This window comes from Oncorhynchus keta, chromosome 21 (assembly GCF_023373465.1).
Source record: "Oncorhynchus keta strain PuntledgeMale-10-30-2019 chromosome 21, Oket_V2, whole genome shotgun sequence".
NCBI lineage: Eukaryota > Metazoa > Chordata > Actinopteri > Salmoniformes > Salmonidae > Oncorhynchus > Oncorhynchus keta.
In genome coordinates, this window is record NC_068441.1 from 42,288,717 (window position 1) to 42,312,336 (window position 23,620).

The window sequence follows — 23,620 nt, forward strand, 5'->3', positions numbered from 1 at the left end:
AGGTCAAATCATGCAGTTTTATAGGTCCTGTGAACAAAGGTATGAGAAGAGAGCCCTTTCACTGCATTCAAAACAGAGTTGTGTCCAATTATATAGGCAATAGTTTTATCAGTCTTGATGTCAATACTCTTCACATTATGCTAGTACCAACAGTGACCCTTCTGGAGGCTTGGACACCTGTCTGATAAAGTCTACCTAAGACAAGTCTGCAACATGGGGCTTACTTTGATAGTTCAGTGAAATGACATTTGTTGGCAGTGGCTAGTTTAACAAAACCAAAAGTGTGTAATGCTGTCACTCCTTGTCCACAAACCGCTTTCAATGTAAATAAATAAATATCGTAACATGTAATTTTTTTCCAAACTATCCCTTTAAGTAAAGGTCTAGCCATTTGTCATAGGCTTCACTTAATCTGGATACCTGCCATGTTCTCTGACACAATGTCAACACGGCACTTCTACAGTATGTGCTCCACAGCCAAGAGACACGAACCTTGACCCCGACACGGTTCTATCCCTACAGCACGGGCATCGCTTTATGAAATCTGTGGTTTTGGTCATGTTTTACCGTGTGTATGTGAGAAATAACTGTTGGGGTGATCAGCACAGGTATTTATGCCCCCCCCCGTAGCAGAAGATCGGCCTGGCTACCGTGGTGTTGAAATGCAGGGTTGTCACAAGGACCTGTTTCAATGTTGCTGGTGGTGAGGTCACATTTTATTGATCTGTTTTGTAAAATCACATGACATGCATTGATTCTACTGTAAGATATGTGGGGTCATAAAATGGAAGACAGGCATTGTATGTGAATGGTTTTACTCCAACAATGGAACACATTGATACAAATTGCTTTACTAAAATAAGAGCAAGTGAGCAAGTGCTCTCTAGGTACAATCTGACTATTGTTAACACAGTAACATACATACTAAGTCAACATGTGTCCTGTACAATTGAAAACATGATTCTAACTGTTGAAATCTTTGGTGAAAGTTATATTGTTTGTGTCATTGCAGCGCATCAAATATGCTGTTTTTTAAAGTATATATTAATTGACTTAAAAGGCCCCACATGACTCCCGTAGTTTGTACAGTAATGGTTTGGAGGCACAAATGAAAATAGCAGTGGTCGATCATTGACATTGTGACACATGGATTAATCCCATGTCCTCTATTGGTTTATAGTGTGTTTATGAGTGCATTAGTACATTTGTGACTAAACTTACGAGGATACATGTATAGACAGTCAGCAAACAAACAAGCGCAGACAATATTATTGCTTTAGTACAGTGCATTTACCATTTGACCATTTAAAGCGTTTAAAGCATTCACATCTCAACAGCTTCTATGTGGTAACTGGGCGCTGAAAGACTGTCGAGCTACAGTATACAGGTACTCCCTTAGCAGCATTCATTTCTTAAGCCCTGTTGATACCTGGTTCTAACATGACGCCTTTTCCCTGATCTTTTCCACATTCTGATTGTGTAGACTTTTAAAAGACGCATTGTGATCAGATCTTAAATGTAAATGGACAAGATCAGGACGAAGGACGCATGTTAATGGCAGGCATAAACAGGGCTTCTATGTGAAGTCAAGCTTGGTGGTTGTCGGAGGCCTGTGAATCTACAGTGTGTAGGCCACGTTGTTATATCTTAATTTCAGTTGCACTAGACATGGTGGGCTGGTATAGATTGAATGGCCCTGAAGCTCAGGGCCAGGAAGCCGGTCCCCAACAGATCCCCCAGAGCCGTGAGGTACGGGATAGAGTAGTTATCCGGGTCCAGCCCCCTCCGCCACATCCAGCGCACCATCAGGTCAGCCAGGTACAGCAGAATCACAACCTGTGAATCAGTTGACAGCACGATGAGTAACCCACTAGTGCAGGTAACTGAGGGAAGTTGGACAGTGCAGAAGCTGTAATACAATGTCCCTTTCACCCTGGGAAAGATGTATAGGCCATGTTCAATAGCTTCTCTGTTATACTGTCTAGCAACATCCCATTATTATGTAGATTACTGGCAACCCACACTGTATGTGAACAAGTAAAAAGAAGTTGAGGTCATGTGAACAATAAACATTAAGGGCAAAAACGCATACATGGTTCACACTGTCTGTGTACATTTATTTCTGTTTTTTCAAGTATCTAAAAAGTTGCTAATGACACCACAGGTCATATCAACTCTGAAAAATATGTTTAATCTGATAAGTAGCAGGACTAAAACACTGGGCTGGTGTTCTACAGATGTATCGGTATACTGGTCAGCATTTTCAGCGACGTGTGGTTTGAATTGCAGCGCCAGAGTTTGGCAAGAGGGCTGAAAACAGTAAATATTTTATTAACATTTCTACTAAGGCCGTTGTTTATATCGGCAATGGCTCTCGTAGTGTAAAACTATGATTTACTCGACCCAAACCCTCAATGTGTGAGATCCAAACAAAAGAGAGGCGTAGTATTAAGGAACATCTGTCCTTGAAATGGACATAGGCTATCCGGAAGGCCAAAGTGAGTTACTTTAAGGAGCAGTTCTCTCTCTGTGGGTCTAACCCCAAGAAGTTCTGGAAAACGGTTAAAGACCTGGAGAATAAACCCTCCTCACAGCTGCCCATGTCTCTTAAAGTTGATGTTGTGGTTGTTATCGATGTGGTTGTGGTTTGATGACCACTTCATCAATTCAGGATTTCTATTTGACTCAGCCATGCCTCCTTGCCCATCCAACATTTCCTCATCTTCCACCCCTTCTAATGCGACTATCCCCAATGCTTCTTCCTCTTTTACCCCTGCCTTGATACAAAGTTTCTCCCTGCAGGCAGTCACTAAGTCTGAGGTGCTAGAGGAGCTCCTGAAACTTGACCCCAAAAAACTATCTGGGTCAGATGGTTTATACCCTTTTTTCTTTAAGGTTGCTGCCCCTGTTATCGCCAAGTCTATCTCTGACCTTTTTAACCTGTCTCTCTTTTCTATGGAGGTTCCCACTGCTTGGAATGCAGCCACAGTTTGTCCTTTATTTAAAGGGGGAGATCAAGCTGATCCTAACTGTTATAGGCCTAGTTTCCGTTCAGGTTATGGATGTGTCACTGCAACCTTAAAGGTCCTCAATGATGTCACCATTGCCCTTAATTCTAAGCAATGCTGTGCTGCTATAACATTCCCCAGGGGCCATATTCAGTCTTCACCAAGGTCACAACTTTTTTTAAATTCATTTTTCACCATATGTCACCTTTTAAAGTAGGAGTGGTACAGTGGGTCATGTCTGTGGTACATATCAGTTTGACCTCTGACCTGTAGCAGGGCCGCACACAGGTAGAGGCAGACAAAGGCAGGCGTGAGGGCGCCATGGCCGCCATTCAGTAAGTGGATGGTGTAGAGGAAAAGCAGGTGACCCGGAACTACCAGGAAGACTAGAACCCTCGCTGACTTGGAGTTGACCCCTGTTGATGTAAACAGGAGACTTAGAGGACATCTTAAAAGTAAGCAGAAAATAAGCTAAACTTCCAAAAGCCTTTTAATGTCTAGGAGGAAGTGTACAAGAGCGGGCAGGGGACTGACGACTGTTACGGGTTAGCAATATTGTGTGTAGATGTGTGCAGTGTTCATTTGACCCCTCTGCTTCTTTTATGTTAAGTTTGTTTGACTGGTTAGCTGAGGAGCTGAAGGTCAGGTAGGGGTCAGGCCAGTGTTGTGAAGCACAGGCAAGGGTCAGGACAGTGTTGTGAAGCACAGGCAAGGGTCAGGACAGTGTTGTGAAGGTCAAGCAAGGACAGTGTTGTGGTTTGAATGTCAGACAAGGGCATGGTTGTGAGCTGAAGGTCAGGCAGGGGTCAGGGCAGTGTCGTGAGCTGAAGTTCAGGCAAGGGTTAGGGAAGTGTTGTGAGCTGAAGGTCAGGCAGGGGTCAGGGCAGTGTTGTGAGCTGAAGGTCAGGCAGGGGTTAGGGAAGTGTTGTGAGCTGAAGGTCAGGCAGGGGTCAGGGCAGTGTTGTGAGCTGAAGGTCAGGCAGGGGGAGTGTTGTGAGCTTAAGGTCAGGCAGGGGTTAGGGAAGTGTTGTGAGCTGAAGGTCAGGCAGGGGTCAGGGCAGTGTTGTGAGCTGAAGTTCAGGCAGGGGTCAGGGCAGTGTTGTGAGCTGAAGTTCAGGCAAGGGTTAGGGAAGTGTTGTGAGCTGAACGTCAGGCAGGGGTCAGGGCAGTGTTGTGAGCTGAAGTTCAGGCAGGGGTTAGGGAAGTGTTGTGAGCTGAAGGTCAGGCAGGGGTCAGGGCAGTGTTGTGAGCTGAAGTTCAGGCAGGGGTCAGGGCAGTGTTGTGAGCTGAAGGTCAGGCAGGGGGAGTGTTGTGAGCTTAAGGTCAGGCAGGGGTCAGGGAAGTGTTGTGAGCTGAAGGTCAGGCAGGGGTTAGGGAAGTGTTGTGAGCTGAGGGTCAGGCAGGGGTTAGGGAAGTGTTGTGAGCTGAAGGTCAGGCAGGGGGAGTGTTGTGAGCTGAAGTTCAGGCAGGGGTCAGGGAAGTGTTGTGAGCTGAAGGTCAGGCATGGGTCAGGGCAGTGTTGTGAGCTGAAGTTCAGGCAAGGGCTAGGGAAGTGTTGTGAGCTGAAGGTCAGGCAGGGGTCAGGGCAGTGTTGTGAGCTGAAGGTCAGGCAGGGGTTAGGGAAGTGTTGTGAGCTGAAGGTCAGGCAGGGGTCAGGGCAGTGTTGTGAGCTGAAGGTCAGGCAGGGGGAGTGTTGTGAGCTGAAGGTCAGGCAGGGGTTAGGGAAGTGTTGTGAGCTGAAGTTCAGGCAGGGGGAGTGTTGTGAGCTGAAGGTCAGGCAGGGTTTAGGGAAGTGTTGTGAGCTGAAGGTCAGGCAGGGGGAGTGTTGTGAGCTGAAGGTCAGGCAGGGGTCAGGGCAGTGTTGTGAGCTGAAGATCAGGCGGGGGGAGTGTTGTGAGCTTAAGGTCAGGCAGGGGTTAGGGAAGTGTTGTGAGCTGAAGTTCAGGCAGGGGGAGTGTTGTGAGCTGAAGGTCAGGCAGGGGGATTGTTGTGAGCTGAAGTTCAGGCAGGGGGATTGTTGTGAGCTGAAAGTCAGGCAGGGGGATTGTTGTGAGCTGAAGGTCAGGCAGGGGTCAGGGAAGTGTTGTGAGCTGAAGGTCAGGCAGGGGGATTGTTGTGAGCTAAAGGTCAGCCAGGGGTCAGGGAAGTGTTGTGAGCTGAAGGTCAGGCAAGGGCAGTGTTGTGTCATCCTGTGTGTTTGTGTGTGTTTGAAGTTGAAGTGTGTTTTGACTGCTGACCTGAGGAGCAGAAGGTCAGGCAGGGCCCAGGCCAGTGTTGTGTCATCGGGAAGGGCAGGGTCCCTGGCATACTCCAGTAGTGTAGGTAGGTGGAGATGCGGCTGGCCTGGATGGCTACCAGGTTACCTCCCACACCTGGGTGAAGGGAAGGAGCCGAACAGTCGTTGAAATACCATAGGCATTTTTATAATCATATTTGGTTGAATTTGTCTGTTGGTCCTTTGTAGCTCAGTTGGTAGAGCATGGCGCTTCTAACACCAGGATACTAGGTTTGATTCCTGGGACCACCCATATGCAAAATCTAAACACACATGACTTGTAAGTCACTTTAGATAAAAGTGTCTGCTATATGGAATATTATAATGAGTTATTTACATATTTAGGCTTGAGCTTTGGGTTTAGTAAATTATAGGTATTTTCAAGGTTATGATGAAGCGTCTTCAAGGTAATTTTAGTTGATTTTGTTTTTCTGCAACTCTTTCTAGTTAATTATGTAGGGATAATTCTGATGTGAATGTAATGGCATATCTTTAAAGTGAGTTTGTGCGCAGAGATTGCATGATCTTGTGTCCATTGGAGGTAAGGAGGATGGAGGGAGAGAGGTGGAGAAAGACAGAAAGATTGATAGGCAGAAAGAAAGAGGGAAGAAGATTGGGATGCAGAGGGAGAAAGGTAAGAGAAGAATAAACAAGGAGGGAGAGAAAAAAACACTGAATGGCAATGCAAATGTACTTCCTGTCTTGAAATGCCGATTAATGCGAAACGCTTTGCTAGCGCTAGCTGAGGCTGGCAAAGATATAGAGGAAATCCTCTGAAGCAGACAGTACATAGTTGTCATTCTAAAGAGGTTTATGTAAACCTTATTGTTAGTCTTCTCCAGCGATGGTGGCGAGCCGTGGGCAACAAACATTGCCATGCTAGTCTTAGGCTGTGTTTACACAGGCAGCCCAATTCTGATCTTTTTTTGACCAATCAGATCAGCTCTGAAAAAAATGCTGTGAAAAGGTCTGCTGTGATTGGTCAAAAGACCAACGAGTGGAAAAAATATCAGAATTGGGATACTTATTCAGTTGCACAACTGAATGCATTCACGTGTCTTCTGCATTTAACCCAACCCCCCTGGATCAGATGTGGGGGGGCTACCTTAATTGATGTCATCAGCCCCTAGGGAGCAGTTGTTGTTGGGGTTTAATTACCTGACTCAAGGGCAGAACGGCAGATTATTTTCACTTTGGCAGCTCAGGGATTCAAACCAGCAACCTTTCAGTTACTGGCCCAACGCCCTTAACCGCTAGGCTACCTGCTGCCCTTAAAACATTCAACTTTAAAATGACATTGTTTACAATAGCGCAGTGGCTTCATGTAATTAGTCCCACAAGTTATAGTAATTTACTGTCATACTTCAAAGACTGTTTAAATGTAACAGGACAAGAACCACGCCTGTCTATTATTTTGTCAAACATGCCATCTATCTTTCCACCAAGACAACCAGATGTTGTCTTCTAAGGAAAGGAGTACCAGATTTGACATTTAAGCTTACATCATATGTTATAGTAGTGGACAGGCTAGGGATGAGTGGAACTTAATACTCTTTTCAGAACCACTTGAGACCAATAAAGCTATGGCTTCTCGACTCGTACCCATGTCCAAATGGGATGTCATGGCGATTTTACAAGATACATATTTAGCAATGGTAAGCAGCATTGCAAATGGGGTAAACCTGTTTCTAGTTTTTCCCATGCATCTGTTTCTTAGATGGCTCCTTGAGGATATTTGTTAGGAGAAAGTAAGAACTCTTCAACATTTAAATAATATTGAGACAAAATTTAAATCTGAGCATTGAATTACACACATGCCCCACTCTTTGATCTGAGGAGTTAGGTTCGGTCCACTCACCGTTGATTACGGGAGTGAACACCGCCATGCCCTCAAAGTTCGGGTCGCTCACTGTCTTATCCAGTATCAGGCCCCCAATACTGTGGTTTACAAGGATACAATGGGACACAAACGTCACATAACATGTTCAAAGCTGTAGATTGTCTAAGGGGTAAGTGATAAGTTCCACTCTGTGTCCTCCATCTGCACTGATCTGAAAGGAGAGGATAGGTGAAAGTGATCTGGTGCATTTATGCCTACTGAGTAGTAGCTGTCACCTGTCCAGTTCTGTAAAATCAGTTTGGATAAAGGTGACAAAAGGCCTTCAAGTTGCGATCGTAACTGCAAGTGAATATACATCATGTTTGTTTCTTCGAAATCTAGTTGAACGCTCATGGATTGAACTAAGATAGAATGCTGATAGCCCCAGGCATTTACCTGCTGATGGACATGGCCATGATGACGGGCTGCCACCCAGACCTCAGCACCTCTCTGATTGGAGGAGAGTGCCGGGCAATGACCACCCATAGCGGAATGAGAACCAGGAAAAAGCCACACACCAGAGCAGGCAGGTACCACATCTCTGGAAGACAAGAAAGGTTGTGTGTGTGTGTGTGTGTGTGTGTGTGTGTGTGTGTGTGTGTGTGTGTGTGTGTGTGTGTGTGTGTGTGTGTGTGTGTGTGTGTGTGTGTGTGTGTGTGTGTGTGTGTGTGTGTGTGTGTGTGTGAGAGAGAAAGTGGGCACATTTTATATGCAGGTAGAAAAGAAGTGTTACATCTGCAAGACATATTGTATGTCAACATGATAAAATGATTCTATAATCTGGGCAGACCTGAATGGGTGGGCTCCAGCAATTTCCAATGTACTGTGTTGGACATTTATTAAGCAGACCTGAAATAACTAGTCGTGAAAGAAACTGTGCTGCCCTCTACCGAAGACACAATTGAAGTACCGAATATGAATTTTCTTTCGAGAGATTTGAGGATATTTCATTTGGAAACTAATAACAGATGTTTTATTGACTACAAAGATCCATATATATATTTTTTTATGCCTGGAAAGGAAAATGAATGTGAAATGAAATAATGGTGAAGTTATGTAAGATATCTTGTTGGTTCTCATAGTCTTTTCCAGTTGGAAATAATGAGAGATCAGTTTCAAACCAACACATTCTACTAAATACTTTGAACATTTGAAAGAACTGGCCTACTGTCTGATTCTTTACCCTTCTCTTCAAAGAGTTCTTCATGGATTTAAATGGAACGGATTAGTCCACCCCATGCATACATCAATTCAAAATGTTTAAATCCATGAGGGGGAGTGAACAAGTGCCCATTTCAGGGGAAGTGTAGGGAATCAGAACCCAGGCATAATGTCTCCACCAAGGCTTTGCTTAATATTGCATCCAACCCTAGGAATCAACAATATGTGCCTAGTCATTGATAGGGGTTAAGGTTCAGATAACATTGGGCCTATTAGATGTCAAACATCCTTTCTTACTTTTATATATATTTTTCGACTGGACAGAAAGTCAGGGGGACAGAAAATGTAAAAGCAACGACAGGTAGGATGGGGGCAAACAGTGGGTGTGCCGAGGCTCGAACGCCATCGCCGGGGCTCGAACGCCATCGCCGGGGCTCGCGGGGCTCGAACGCCATCGCCGGGGCTCGAACGCCATCGCCGGGGCTCGCGGGGCTCGAACGCCATCGCCGGGGCTCGAACGCCATCGCCGGGGCTCGCGGGGCTCGAACGCCATCGCCGGGGGAGCACGTGTGCTCTGGGAGTCGAGTGTTACCGCTCGACCAGACACCGGCACATACCACTTATTCTGCTGTGAGTGATCTGACCTTTAAACCGGAAGAGGAAGCTGCTGACCCCAGCCAGCAGAGAGAGGGTGATGAGGTCACCCAGGCTGGCAGCGATGGGCGTGGCCACGTTGTCAGGGTTGATGCCCACCTTCCTTGAGCCAATGATTACTCCCACCATCACCAGGCCTACCGACACAGAGAGCGGACTTTAGATCTAGAATCATCTAGTTGGGAATACATTTGTTGGATAAAAACCCTATTGTCAAAATCAAAACTCAGGAATACATAATAATTGCCAAAATACCCAAATATAAAACATTATTCTTTGAAATGCCCACTGAGATTGCCATCTTAATTTTGTACTCTGATTTAGCTATGAAACACTAACTTAATTAACATCTGAACGATGGAAGTGACACTACCTAACACTATCACTGGCTAGTGGCATGACAGCTATTGTGGTTTTGTCAGGTTGACTTGCCCAATGACAGGGCAGCTACAAAGGCTGTGGTGATGCTGCTGGCACATAAAACAGCAGCCTGCAGCAGGTCTACACGACCCCTGGTCATCGCGCCCAAACCCACTGCAGCTACCGCAGCCAGGAAACCCACCACTGTGGCCTGGACCTATGTAGGGAGAGAGAGAGAATAGGAGCGGTAGGGAGGGGAGGGGGAGCAGAGAGAGAGGGAGAGGGGAGCAGAGAGAGAGGGGAGAACAGAAGATGCAGCAAGGGAAGAGAGAGAGAGAGAGAAAGAGACCTGCGAGGGAAAGGGAGAGAGAGTGGAAAAGGAGCAAGGGAAGAGAACGGAGAGCAGGAGAGGCAGGGAGCAAAGAGGAGAAAGAATGAACAGAAGAGGCAGCAAGGGAAGAGGAGAGGGGGGCAGGAAATAAAGGAGGGAGATGTAGGGGGATAGAGGGAGGGAGGGAGAATGAGGCATAACACTGAGACATGTCATTGCCTTGATACAGTGAACCCTCTTGTGCCCTCTGTTGGATTCACAGATAAACATACTTTATAATAACGTGTGGTTGACATTACAGGCTAGCCAAAGTGACAGCACTGGTTTGATAAAATGCCACTGGCTGTGTTAGCTGAAGGAGAGGTCAATGTCACCTGAATGAGAGCCAGGTTGCTACACACTATCCTCCACTGCTGCTTTGGATCATCCAGCTGCCCAGTATTCGCCTGATAGGGACATAGACCACGGGAGAAATATTTAACATTTTAAATGGTGTGCGTGTGAGTTTGTATGTTAAATCTAGATTTAGTTTTACATTCAAACATGTTGTGGCAGCATTGAGTGTGTGTATGTGTGTGTCAGCAGTGTCTGTGCGTGTGTGTATGCATGCCTACATGCGTGCGTGTGTGTGTGTACATGCATGCCTACATGCATGCGTGTGTGTGTGTGTGTGTACACTTACTGCTGTAGACAGTCTGGATGCCAGTGTCATCTCCAGGTTGCCTTTCAGTCCCACCAGGGCTGGCACCAAGATAAACACCTCTGTGATCTCCTTAAACACTTCCCAATGCTGAAACATAACAAATGTCCTCTTTAAACATGTACCAGTTCTAAAACATGAATAATGATCTCCCTAAACAGTTCCCAGTGCTGAAACATAACAATGTCCTCTTTAAACATGTCCCAGTTCTAAAACATGAATAATGATCTCCCTAAACAGTTCCCAGTGCTGAAACATAACAATGTCCTCTTTAACATGTACCAGTTCTAAAACATGAATAATGATCTCCCTAAACAGTTCCCAGTGCTGAAACATAACAATGTCCTCTTTAAACATGTCCCAGTTCTAAAACATGAATAATGATCTCCCTAAACAGTTCCCAGTGCTGAAACATAACAATGTCCTCTTTAACATGTCCCAGTTCTAAAACATGAATAATGATCTCCCTAAACAGTTCCCAGTGCTGAAACATAACAATGTCCTCTCCTCTTTAAACATGTCCCAGTTTTAAAACATGACTAATGATCTCCCTAAACAGTTCCCAGTGCTGAAACATAACAATGTCCTCTTTAAACATGTCCCAGTTCTAAAACATGAATAATGATCTCCCTAAACAGTTCCCAGTGCTGAAACATAACAATGTCCTCTTTAACATGTACCAGTTCTAAAACATGAATAATGATCTCCCTAAACAGTTCCCAGTGCTGAAACATAACAATGTCCTCTTTAAACATGTACCAGTTCTAAAACATGAATAATGATCTCCCTAAACAGTTCCCAGTGCTGAAACATAACAATGTCCTCTTTAAACATGTCCCAGTTCTAAAACATGAATAATGATCTCCCTAAACAGTTCCCAGTGCTGAAACATAACACTGTCCTCTTTAACATGTACCAGTTCTAAAACATGAATAATGATCTCCCTAAACAGTTCCCAGTGCTGAAACATAACAATGTCCTCTTTAAACATGTCCCAGTTCTAAAACATGAATAATGATCTCCCTAAACAGTTCCCAGTGCTGAAACATAACAATGTCCTCTTTAACATGTCCCAGTTCTAAAACATGAATAATGATCTCCCTAAACAGTTCCCAGTGCTGAAACATAACAATGTCCTCTTTAACATGTACCAGTTCTAAAACATGAATAATGATCTCCCTAAACAGTTCCCAGTGCTGAAACATAACAATGTCCTCTTTAAACATGTCCCAGTTCTAAAACATGAATAATGATCTCCCTAAACAGTTCCCAGTGCTGAAACATAACAATGTCCTCTTTAACATGTACCAGTTCTAAAACATGAATAATGATCTCCCTAAACAGTTCCCAGTGCTGAAACATAACAATGTCCTCTTTAAACATGTCCCAGTTCTAAAACATGAATAATGATCTCCCTAAACAGTTCCCAGTGCTGAAACATAACAATGTCCTCTTTAAACATGTACCAGTTCTAAAACATGAATAATGATCTCCCTAAACAGTTCCCAGTGCTGAAACATAACAATGTCCTCTTTAACATGTCCCAGTTCTAAAACATGAATAATGATCTCCCTAAACAGTTCCCAGTGCTGAAACATAACAATGTCCTCTTTAACATGTACCAGTTCTAAAACATGAATAATGATCTCCCTAAACAGTTCCCAATGCTGAAACATAACAATGTCCACTTTAACATGTACCAGTTCTAAAACATGAATAATGATCTCCCTAAACAGTTCCCAGTGCTGAAACATAACAATGTCCTCTTTAAACATGTCCCAGTTCTAAAACATGAATAATGATCTCCCTAAACAGTTCCCAGTGCTGAAACATAACAATGTCCTCTTTAACATGTACCAGTTCTAAAACATGAATAATGATCTCCCTAAACAGTTCCCAGTGCTGAAACATACACAATGTCCTCTTTAAACATGTCCCAGTTCTAAAACATGAATAATGATCTCCCTAAACAGTTCCCAGTGCTGAAACATAGCAATGTCCTCTTTAACATGTACCAGTTCTAAAACATGAATAATGATCTCCCTAAACAGTTCCCAATGCTGAAACATAACAATGTCCTCTTTAAACATGTACCAGTTCTAAAACATGAATAATGATCTCCCTAAACAGTTCCCAGTGCTGAAACATAACAATGTCCTCTTTAACATGTACCAGTTCTAAAACATGAATAATGATCTCCCTAAACAGTTCCCAGTGCTGAAACATAACAATGTCCTCTTTAAACATGTCCCAGTTCTAAAACATGAATAATGATCTCCCTAAACAGTTCCCAGTGCTGAAACATAACAATGTCCTCTTTAAACATGTCCCAGTTCTAAAACATGAATAATGATCTCCCTAAACAGTTCCCAGTGCTGAAACATAACAATGTCCTCTTTAACATGTACCAGTTCTAAAACATGAATAATGATCTCCCTAAACAGTTCCCAGTGCTGAAACATAACAATGTCCTCTTTAAACATGTCCCAGTTCTAAAACATGAATAATGATCTCCCTAAACAGTTCCCAGTGCTGAAACATAACAATGTCCTCTTTAAACATGTACCAGTTCTAAAACATGAATAATGATCTCCCTAAACAGTTCCCAGTGCTGAAACATAACAATGTCCTCTTTAACATGTCCCAGTTCTAAAACATGAATAATGATCTCCCTAAACAGTTCCCAGTGCTGAAACATAACAATGTCCTCTTTAACATGTCCCAGTTCTAAAACATGAATAATGATCTCCCTAAACAGTTCCCAGTGCTGAAACATAACAATGTCCTCTTTAACATGTCCCAGTTCTAAAACATGAATAATGATCTCCCTAAACAGTTCCCAGTGCTGAAACATAACAATGTCCTCTTTAACATGTACCAGTTCTAAAACATGAATAATGATCTCCCTAAACAGTTCCCAGTGCTGAAACATAACAATGTCCTCTTTAAACATGTCCCAGTTCTAAAACATGAATAATAATCTCCCTAAACAGTTCCCAGTGCTGAAACATAACAATGTCCTCTTTAAACATGTCCCAGTTCTAAAACATGAATAATGATCTCCCTAAACAGTTCCCAGTGCTGAAACATAACAATGTCCTCTTTAAACATGTACCAGTTTTAAAACATGAATAATGATCTCCCTAAACAGTTCCCAGTGCTGAAACATAACAATGTCCTCTTTAACATGTACCAGTTCTAAAACATGAATAATGATCTCCCTAAACAGTTCCCAGTGCTGAAACATAACAATGTCCTCTTTAACATGTACCAGTTCTAAAACATGAATAATGATCTCCCTAAACAGTTCCCAGTGCTGAAACATAACAATGTCCTCTTTAAACATGTCCCAGTTCTAAAACATGAATAATGATCTCCCTAAACAGTTCCCAGTGCTGAAACATAACAATGTCCTCTTTAACATGTACCAGTTCTAAAACATGAATAATGATCTCCCTAAACAGTTCCCAGTGCTGAAACATAACAATGTCCTCTTTAAACATGTCCCAGTTCTAAAACATGAATAATGATCTCCCTAAACAGTTCCCAGTGCTGAAACATAACAATGTCCTCTTTAACATGTACCAGTTCTAAAACATGAATAATGATCTCCCTAAACAGTTCCCAGTGCTGAAACATAACAATGTCCTCTTTAAACATGTCCCAGTTCTAAAACATGAATAATGATCTCCCTAAACAGTTCCCAGTGCTGAAACATAACAATGTCCTCTTTAAACATGTACCAGTTCTAAAACATGAATAATGATCTCCCTAAACAGTTCCCAGTGCTGAAACATAACAATGTCCTCTTTAACATGTACCAGTTCTAAAACATGAATAATGATCTCCCTAAACAGTTCCCAGTGCTGAAACATAACAATGTCCTCTTTAAACATGTCCCAGTTCTAAAACATGAATAATAATCTCCCTAAACAGTTCCCAGTGCTGAAACATAACAATGTCCTCTTTAAACATGTCCCAGTTCTAAAACATGAATAATGATCTCCCTAAACAGTTCCCAGTGCTGAAACATAACAATGTCCTCTTTAAACATGTACCAGTTCTAAAACATGAATAATGATCTCCCTAAACAGTTCCCAGTGCTGAAACATAACAATGTCCTCTTTAACATGTACCAGTTCTAAAACATGAATAATGATCTCCCTAAACAGTTCCCAGTGCTGAAACATAACAATGTCCTCTTTAACATGTACCAGTTCTAAAACATGAATAATGATCTCCTAAACAGTTCCCAGTGCTGAAACATAACAATGTCCTCTTTAAACATGTCCCAGTTCTAAAACATGAATAATGATCTCCCTAAACAGTTCCCAGTGCTGAAACATAACAATGTCCTCTTTAACATGTACCAGTTCTAAAACATGAATAATGATCTCCCTAAACAGTTCCCAGTGCTGAAACATAACAATGTCCTCTTTAAACATGTCCCAGTTCTAAAACATGAATAATAATCTCCCTAAACAGTTCCCAGTGCTGAAACATAACAATGTCCTCTTTAAACATGTCCCAGTTCTAAAACATGAATAATGATCTCCCTAAACAGTTCCCAGTGCTGAAACATAACAATGTCCTCTTTAAACATGTACCAGTTTTAAAACATGAATAATGATCTCCCTAAACAGTTCCCAGTGCTGAAACATAACAATGTCCTCTTTAACATGTACCAGTTCTAAAACATGAATAATGATCTCCCTAAACAGTTCCCAGTGCTGAAACATAACAATGTCCTCTTTAACATGTACCAGTTCTAAAACATGAATAATGATCTCCCTAAACAGTTCCCAGTGCTGAAACATAACAATGTCCTCTTTAAACATGTCCCAGTTCTAAAACATGAATAATGATCTCCCTAAACAGTTCCCAGTGCTGAAACATAACAATGTCCTCTTTAACATGTACCAGTTCTAAAACATGAATAATGATCTCCCTAAACAGTTCCCAGTGCTGAAACATAACAATGTCCTCTTTAAACATGTCCCAGTTCTAAAACATGAATAATGATCTCCCTAAACAGTTCCCAGTGCTGAAACATAACAATGTCCTCTTTAACATGTACCAGTTCTAAAACATGAATAATGATCTCCCTAAACAGTTCCCAGTGCTGAAACATAACAATGTCCTCTTTAAACATGTCCCAGTTCTAAAACATGAATAATGATCTCCCTAAACAGTTCCCAGTGCTGAAACATAACAATGTCCTCTTTAAACATGTACCAGTTCTAAAACATGAATAATGATCTCCCTAAACAGTTCCCAGTGCTGAAACATAACAATGTCCTCTTTAACATGTACCAGTTCTAAAACATGAATAATGATCTCCCTAAACAGTTCCCAGTGCTGAAACATAACAATGTCCTCTTTAAACATGTCCCAGTTCTAAAACATGAATAATAATCTCCCTAAACAGTTCCCAGTGCTGAAACATAACAATGTCCTCTTTAAACATGTCCCAGTTCTAAAACATGAATAATGATCTCCCTAAACAGTTCCCAGTGCTGAAACATAACAATGTCCTCTTTAAACATGTACCAGTTCTAAAACATGAATAATGATCTCCCTAAACAGTTCCCAGTGCTGAAACATAACAATGTCCTCTTTAACATGTACCAGTTCTAAAACATGAATAATGATCTCCCTAAACAGTTCCCAGTGCTGAAACATAACAATGTCCTCTTTAACATGTACCAGTTCTAAAACATGAATAATGATCTCCCTAAACAGTTCCCAGTGCTGAAACATAACAATGTCCTCTTTAAACATGTCCCAGTTCTAAAACATGAATAATGATCTCCCTAAACAGTTCCCAGTGCTGAAACATAACAATGTCCTCTTTAACATGTACCAGTTCTAAAACATGAATAATGATCTCCCTAAACAGTTCCCAATGCTGAAACATAACAATGTCCTCTTTAAACATGTACCAGTTCTAAAACATGAATAATGATCTCCCTAAACAGTTCCCAGTGCTGAAACATAACAATGTCCTCTTTAACATGCACCAGTTCTAAAACATGAATAATGATCTCCCTAAACAGTTCCCAGTGCTGAAACATAACAATGTCCTCTTTAAACATGTCCCAGTTCTAAAACATGAATAATGATCTCCCTAAACAGTTCCCAGTGCTGAAACATAACAATGTCCTCTTTAAACATGTCCCAGTTCTAAAACATGAATAATGATCTCCCTAAACAGTTCCCAGTGCTGAAACATAACAATGTCCTCTTTAACATGTACCAGTTCTAAAACATGAATAATGATCTCCCTAAACAGTTCCCAGTGCTGAAACATAACAATGTCCTCTTTAAACATGTCCCAGTTCTAAAACATGAATAATGATCTCCCTAAACAGTTCCCAGTGCTGAAACATAACAATGTCCTCTTTAAACATGTACCAGTTCTAAAACATGAATAATGATCTCCCTAAACAGTTCCCAGTGCTGAAACATAACAATGTCCTCTTTAAACATGTCCCAGTTCTAAAACATGAATAATGATCTCCCTAGACAGTTCCCAGTGCTGAAACATAACAATGTCCTCTTTAACATGTACCAGTTCTAAAACGTGAATAATGATCTCCCTAAACAGTTCCCAGTGCTGAAACATAACAATGTCCTCTTTAACATGTCCCAGTTCTAAAACATGAATAATGATCTCCCTAAACAGTTCCCAGTGCTGAAACATAACAATGTCCTCTTTAACATGTCCCAGTTCTAAAACATGAATAATGATCTCCCTAAACAGTTCCCAGTGCTGAAACATAACAATGTCCTCTTTAACATGTCCCAGTTCTAAAACATGAACAATGATCTCCCTAAACAGTTCCCAGTGCTGAAACATAACAATGTCCTCTCCTCTTTAAACATGTCCCAGTTCTAAAACATGAATAATGATCTCCCTAAACAGTTCCCAGTGCTGAAACATAACAATGTCCTCTTTAACATGTCCCAGTTCTAAAACATGAATAATGATCTCCCTAAACAGTTCCCAGTGCTGAAACATAACAATTTCCTCTTTAACATGTACCAGTTCTAAAACATGAATAATGATCTCCCTAAACAGTTCCCAGTGCTGAAACATAACAATGTCCTCTTTAACATGTACCAGTTCTAAAACATGAATAATGATCTCCCTAAACAGTTCCCAATGCTGAAACATAACAATGTCCTCTTTAAACATGTCCCAGTTCTAAAACATGAATAATGATCTCCCTAAACAGTTCCCAGTGCTGAAACATAACAATGTCCTCTTTAACATGTCCCAGTTCTAAAACATGAATAATGATCTCCCTAAACAGTTCCCAGTGCTGAAACATAACAATGTCCTCTTTAACATGTACCAGTTCTAAAACATGAATAATGATCTCCCTAAACAGTTCCCAGTGCTGAAACATAACAATGTCCTCTTTAAACATGTCCCAGTTCTAAAACATGAATAATGATCTCCCTAAACAGTTCCCAGTGCTGAAACATAACAATGTCCTCTTTAAACATGTACCAGTTCTAAAACATGAATAATGATCTCCCTAAACAGTTCCCAGTGCTGAAACATAACAATGTCCTCTTTAACATGTACCAGTTCTAAAACATGAATAATGATCTCCCTAAACAGTTCCCAATGCTGAAACATAACAATGTCCTCTTTAAACATGTACCAGTTCTAAAACATGAATAATGATCTCCCTAAACAGTTCCCAGTGCTGAAACATAACAATGTCCTCTTTAACATGCACCAGTTCTAAAACATGAATAATGATCTCCCTAAACAGTTCCCAGTGCTGAAACATAACAATGTCCTCTTTAAACATGTCCCAGTTCTAAAACATGAATAATGATCTCCCTAAACAGTTCCCAGTGCTGAAACATAACAATGTCCTCTTTAAACATGTCCCAGTTCTAAAACATGAATAATGATCTCCCTAAACAGTTCCCAGTGCTGAAACATAACAATGTCCTCTTTAACATGTACCAGTTCTAAAACATGAATAATGATCTCCCTAAACAGTTCCCAGTGCTGAAACATAACAATGTCCTCTTTAAACATGTCCCAGTTCTAAAACATGAATAATGATCTCCCTAAACAGTTCCCAGTGCTGAAACATAACAATGTCCTCTTTAAACATGTACCAGTTCTAAAACATGAATAATGATCTCCCTAAACAGTTCCCAGTGCTGAAACATAACAATGTCCTCTTTAAACATGTCCCAGTTCTAAAACATGAATAATGATCTCCCTAGACAGTTCCCAGTGCTGAAACATAACAATGTCCTCTTTAACATGTACCAGTTCTAAAACGTGAATAATGATCTCCCTAAACAGTTCCCAGTGCTGAAACATAACAATGTCCTCTTTAACATGTCCCAGTTCTAAAACATGAATAATGATCTCCCTAAACAGTTCCCAGTGCTGAAACATAACAATGTCCTCTTTAACATGTCCCAGTTCTAAAACATGAATAATGATCTCCCTAAACAGTTCCCAGTGCTGAAACATAACAATGTCCTCTTTAACATGTCCCAGTTCTAAAACATGAACAATGATCTCCCTAAACAGTTCCCAGTGCTGAAACATAACAATGTCCTCTCCTCTTTAAACATGTCCCAGTTCTAAAACATGAATAATGATCTCCCTAAACAGTTCCCAGTGCTGAAACATAACAATGTCCTCTTTAACATGTCCCAGTTCTAAAACATGAATAATGATCTCCCTAAACAGTTCCCAGTGCTGAAACATAACAATTTCCTCTTTAACATGTACCAGTTCTAAAACATGAATAATGATCTCCCTAAACAGTTCCCAGTGCTGAAACATAACAATGTCCTCTTTAACATGTACCAGTTCTAAAACATGAATAATGATCTCCCTAAACAGTTCCCAATGCTGAAACATAACAATGTCCTCTTTAAACATGTCCCAGTTCTAAAACATGAATAATGATCTCCCTAAACAGTTCCCAGTGCTGAAACATAACAATGTCCTCTTTAACATGTCCCAGTTCTAAAACATGAATAATGATCTCCCTAAACAGTTCCCAGTGCTGAAACATAACAATGTCCTCTTTAACATGTACCAGTTCTAAAACATGAATAATGATCTCCCTAAACAGTTCCCAGTGCTGAAACATAACAATGTCCTCTTTAAACATGTCCCAGTTCTAAAACATGAATAATGATCTCCCTAAACAGTTCCCAGTGCTGAAACATAACAATGTCCTCTTTAAACATGTACCAGTTCTAAAACATGAATAATGATCTCCCTAAACAGTTCCCAGTGCTGAAACATAACAATGTCCTCTTTAAACATGTCCCAGTTCTAAAACATGAATAATGATCTCCCTAAACAGTTCCCAGTGCTGAAACATAACAATGTCCTCTTTAACATGTCCCAGTTCTAAAACATGAATAATGATCTCCCTAAACAGTTCCCAGTGCTGAAACATAACAATGTCCTCTTTAACATGTACCAGTTCTAAAACATGAATAATGATCTCCCTAAACAGTTCCCAGTGCTGAAACATAACAATGTCCTCTTTAAACGATGCACTATTGTAAAGTGGCTGTTCCACTCTATGTCATAAGGTGAATGCACCAATTTGTAAGTCGCTCTGGATAAGAGCGTCTGCTAAATGACTTAAATGTAAATGTAAATGTAAACATGTCCCAGTTCTAAACATGAATAATGATCTCCCTAAACAGTTCCCAGTGCTGAAACATAACAATGTCCTCTTTAACATGTACCAGTTCTAAAACATGAATAATGATCTCCCTAAACAGTTCCCAGTGCTGAAACATACACAATGATCTCCTCAAGCACCTCCCAGTGCTGAAACATAACAATCCCTCCCAACACTGCCAGCCTGGTTGCCAAATATAATATACCAACTGCTTGGTCTTGTCATGCCAAAATAGAAAGGAGTTGGATCAATCACAAACAGATCTGGCAACCAGAATAATTCACTGTAACAGGAAAATACTATTACCGCTATTATATCATTTCTTTATTCAGATTAAAACCATAATCTTTTCCTGTTTTCATCCCATTATAATCTAATAATAATAATCTGAACATGTTAAGTATTAGTGACACTAAAATTACAGTCTTAATGTAACTTAGTGATATACAATAACTCTTGTTGATTACAGGTGAACATTTGTTTCTTTCTTCACGTTTTCATTTCCAATTGAAAAGGAACTAAATCCCTGAGCTTTCAAGGCTGGCTTCAGTTAAAGTCACTACCCAACCGACCAACCTATTCCATTATTCAGGGAGTCAGTCACGCCATGCGACTGCTGGGATCTTTCCAAAAGGTGAACCAGGGAAAGAGCTATTTTGCTGCTCTATACTTATTTGCCTATATGTCATTTGTGCTTCTCTACTATCTATACACAATGCCTATCTGCATGTTTTATAGAATGCACTTTGAAGGGCAAGGTACTGACCTCATCAGTCAAGTGGGTCATCCATCCTCAAAATGTACCACGGAGTATTGCCACATGTTAGCCTGAGTCCCAGTTCTGTTTGCGCTGTCGTGCCAACTCCTATTGACAATGACATAGGAGTTTGCAAGACAGCACAAGCAGATCTGGGACTCGGGCTAAGCTTCAAGTGCATGATTTTTTCGATATTGACACACATTTTCAAATGGCTGCAGCACTCTCGTGTCGTGGATGCTCTTTCTAGCTGTCATTTATAGCCAGGGGTCTTCTGACTGCTCTTTGAAACAGCTTTGAAGTCCGCAGATAGATTTGCTGCTATCCTCCTGTCGTCTGTTTATCAGTCTCTCCTATATTTTCCATACCATGCATGTCAAAGCACCTCCTACATTTTAAATTGGCCTCTTTATCATTTCATCTCCCACAGTTCTCAATGCTTTCCTGATAGTTTCTTCCTACACTTTTCATAGCAAACAGCTCGGCTCCTCTCGTGACACAAGTGTCACGTTGCCGGAGATGACTCAATAGTGCCTGTGTCCCAAATGGCAACCATGTCCCTATATAGTGCAATACTTGGTCCCTGGTCAAAAGTAGTACACTATAAAGGGGATCGCTGATACAAAGCAATCTGCCAACGTAGACACCTAAACCTCTGTGGCAGCTCATCTATCTCACCTGTTTTTTTTCTTAGATTGAAGGGGATTTACTCAACACATCACAGCATGCCCAGATAAATACAACACACACACACAAACAAACACATACACACACACTCAAAGTTAGCCCATACTTGAACCAAGTCCATGACTATGCCTGCCGCCACCATGCCCAGGCCGGCCACCAGGTAGGGCAGTAGGATCTGAGCCAAGATGAGCCAGGCACTCTCAGGCAGATATCCATGGGGGGAGCGGGTCAGCTTACAGGTGAAGCCCCTCAGCTTCTTCCCCTGGTAGCACAGCTCTAGCTCTAAATGGGTGACCACCATGGTCTCCGCAGGTCGCAGTTACCCCATCTGGAAAGTCCCCAGTAGGGGTTAAGGGAGTGACAGCTGCCCTTTTTCACACCAATCTCCACCACTAATATCTTCTCTGTGGTATGGTCTCCTCTTTGATAGTTAGTTTAGTGAATGGGGAGATTCCTTCCAGTCGACAGCAGAAAATCGCCAAACGCTCTTCAACCAATCCACTTGGCTCAACGTATTTCAGGGGCTTTAGAATGACAGTTTGTTTGTCCTTCTGAATGAGAATGACATTAGAATGACAGCTTGTCCTTCCATCTTTAGTCAACGTTGCAAAGATAACACAACCAAGAAAGAATGCCAATGGTGGAGAAGGCTGAAGAACGACATAGACTGCCTTTGACCTCTGGGAAGGAGGTCACATACACACGCAGATATGGGTCCTCCAGATAGGGGTGTCTGCCAGGACTCTTCTGACACCCGCCGCTGACAGACAGACACAAACACTCACACACACAGTCCTCACGCTTCGCTCTTCAGTAGGCGAGCTGCCGAGGAGCTCCGCTGGAAGCAGCCGGTGCATTTGCCGCCGCGGGGCCTGAAAAACGTCCACGTCCTCTGCGGCAAGAACAACCAGAAGGCTGCTAACTTTTTCTCTGCCCTCCCCAGCCGCTGCTCGTGATGCCTCTGCTCGTCCCACTGCCCTGTGTGAGCAGCCTGGCTGGCCTGGAGTCCCTTTCTCATGTTGGGTTGGAGAGAAGTGACGTGGGGCGCTGGTTGGTGAGTCGCAGATGAAAAACGAGGTGATAATAGATGACGGTCCGTGGTTCTAAGGCTCGGAAGGCGAAGGACTGCAGGGTGACATTGAGTGGGGATGATGAGGTGTGAGTCCCGAGGCGAAGCATTAAGAGTACCTGTCCAGTCGCTGGCAGGGGTTTCCTCTCCTCTGGGAAGCAAATAAATTGGGTCGTGATGGTATTTCGGTGCAAGTGGGAGAGAAGGAGGGGGTGCTGCTGTCGTCTATGCGAGCAGGGCTATCAGACTGAAACGGGTGGGAGGGAAGGAGGGGGTGCTGCTGTCGTCTGTGCGAGCAGGGCTATCAGACTGAAACGGGTGGAAGGGAAGGAGGGGGTGCCCGCTGTCGTCTGTGTGAGCTGGGCTATCAGACTGAAACGGGGTCTCTATCTCTCTCTTTCTGTCCCTCTCTCTCCTTTGCTCTTTCTATTTTCTTTCTTTCTACCTTTCCCTCTGTCTCATGATAACTCCATCTTGTTCCTCTCTCTCCTCTCTTTTCTTCCTCGTTGCTCCATCCTCAGTGCCAGCATGTGTTGTACCTGTCACCAACATGTGGCATTAGCCTGGTCCCCTCTAAAGGACATCTGTTCTCTTTTCTGACTGTTTCCCCTCCATTTGCGTAACATCTTATGAGCTTATGGGGTTTTGGCTCTTTCTACCTGTTAGTATTATTAGCCAGTCTCTCACCCCCTGTCTTTTTCTCTATTTATCCCCCTTCTCACTTCAATTCAGATTGAAACACTACATTGACTAGAGAGACATTTAGTAAATATTTGTGACGTAAATATCAATAGCTTCTTAATCATTCATGACCATGACCGACATATATATATATATATATATATATATATATATATTTGAGACCTGCATGCTGTTATCCAGAGAGGAGAGAAGGAACCGAGTTCAGCTCTTTATCCTTCCTTGTCCTATAGCCTCCCCACCCCCACACACACACTGAAAGTGACTCAGCTGAGGCGTTCCTGAGATGTGGCGTGGACAATCTGTTGCCTCCTGCTCCGCCACTGACACCTTGTTGGAATTTAGAAG

General features: G+C 42.1%; 1 protein-coding gene across 3 annotated transcripts; it reads right to left on the minus strand.

Annotated features, from left to right (window-relative positions):
• Positions 1–798: 798 nt before the first annotated feature.
• LOC118400579 (solute carrier family 41 member 1-like) lies at positions 799–22,831 on the minus strand. Of its 3 annotated transcripts, none has more exons than XM_035797569.2 (10): positions 21,611–22,827; positions 10,351–10,458; positions 10,043–10,114; positions 9,410–9,554; positions 8,968–9,114; positions 7,559–7,703; positions 7,142–7,221; positions 5,246–5,380; positions 3,276–3,424; positions 799–1,836 (listed from the first exon to the last, which is right to left on the minus strand). In XM_035797569.2, the coding sequence occupies exons 1-10, from the start codon at positions 21,803–21,805 to the stop codon at positions 1,663–1,665; spliced, it is 1,350 nt and encodes a 449-aa protein (XP_035653462.1). In that variant the 5' UTR covers positions 21,806–22,827; the 3' UTR covers positions 799–1,662. The 3 variants fall into 3 exon arrangements, with proteins under 3 accessions (XP_035653462.1, XP_035653464.1, XP_035653463.1); XM_035797571.1 differs by lacking the exon at positions 21,611–22,827 and adding an exon at positions 20,637–20,655; XM_035797570.2 differs by having other exon boundaries at positions 1,693–1,836; positions 3,214–3,424; positions 21,611–22,831.
• Positions 22,832–23,620: the final 789 nt, after the last annotated feature.

What these genes read in the sequence shown, in the direction of transcription:
- LOC118400579 (XM_035797569.2), bottom strand. Translation starts at nt 21,805, where the DNA reads ATGGTGGTCACCCATTTAGAGCTAGAGCTGTGCTACCAGGGGAAGAAG. An exon ending in ATGGCCATGTCCATCAGCAG is followed by an intron (nt 7,222 to 7,558) that starts GTAAATGCCTGG and finishes TGTAAACCACAG; the next exon opens with TATTGGGGGCCTGATACTGG. An exon ending in TGTGTGCGGCCCTGCTACAG is followed by an intron (nt 1,837 to 3,275) that starts GTCAGAGGTCAA and finishes ACTGATTCACAG; the next exon opens with GTTGTGATTCTGCTGTACCT.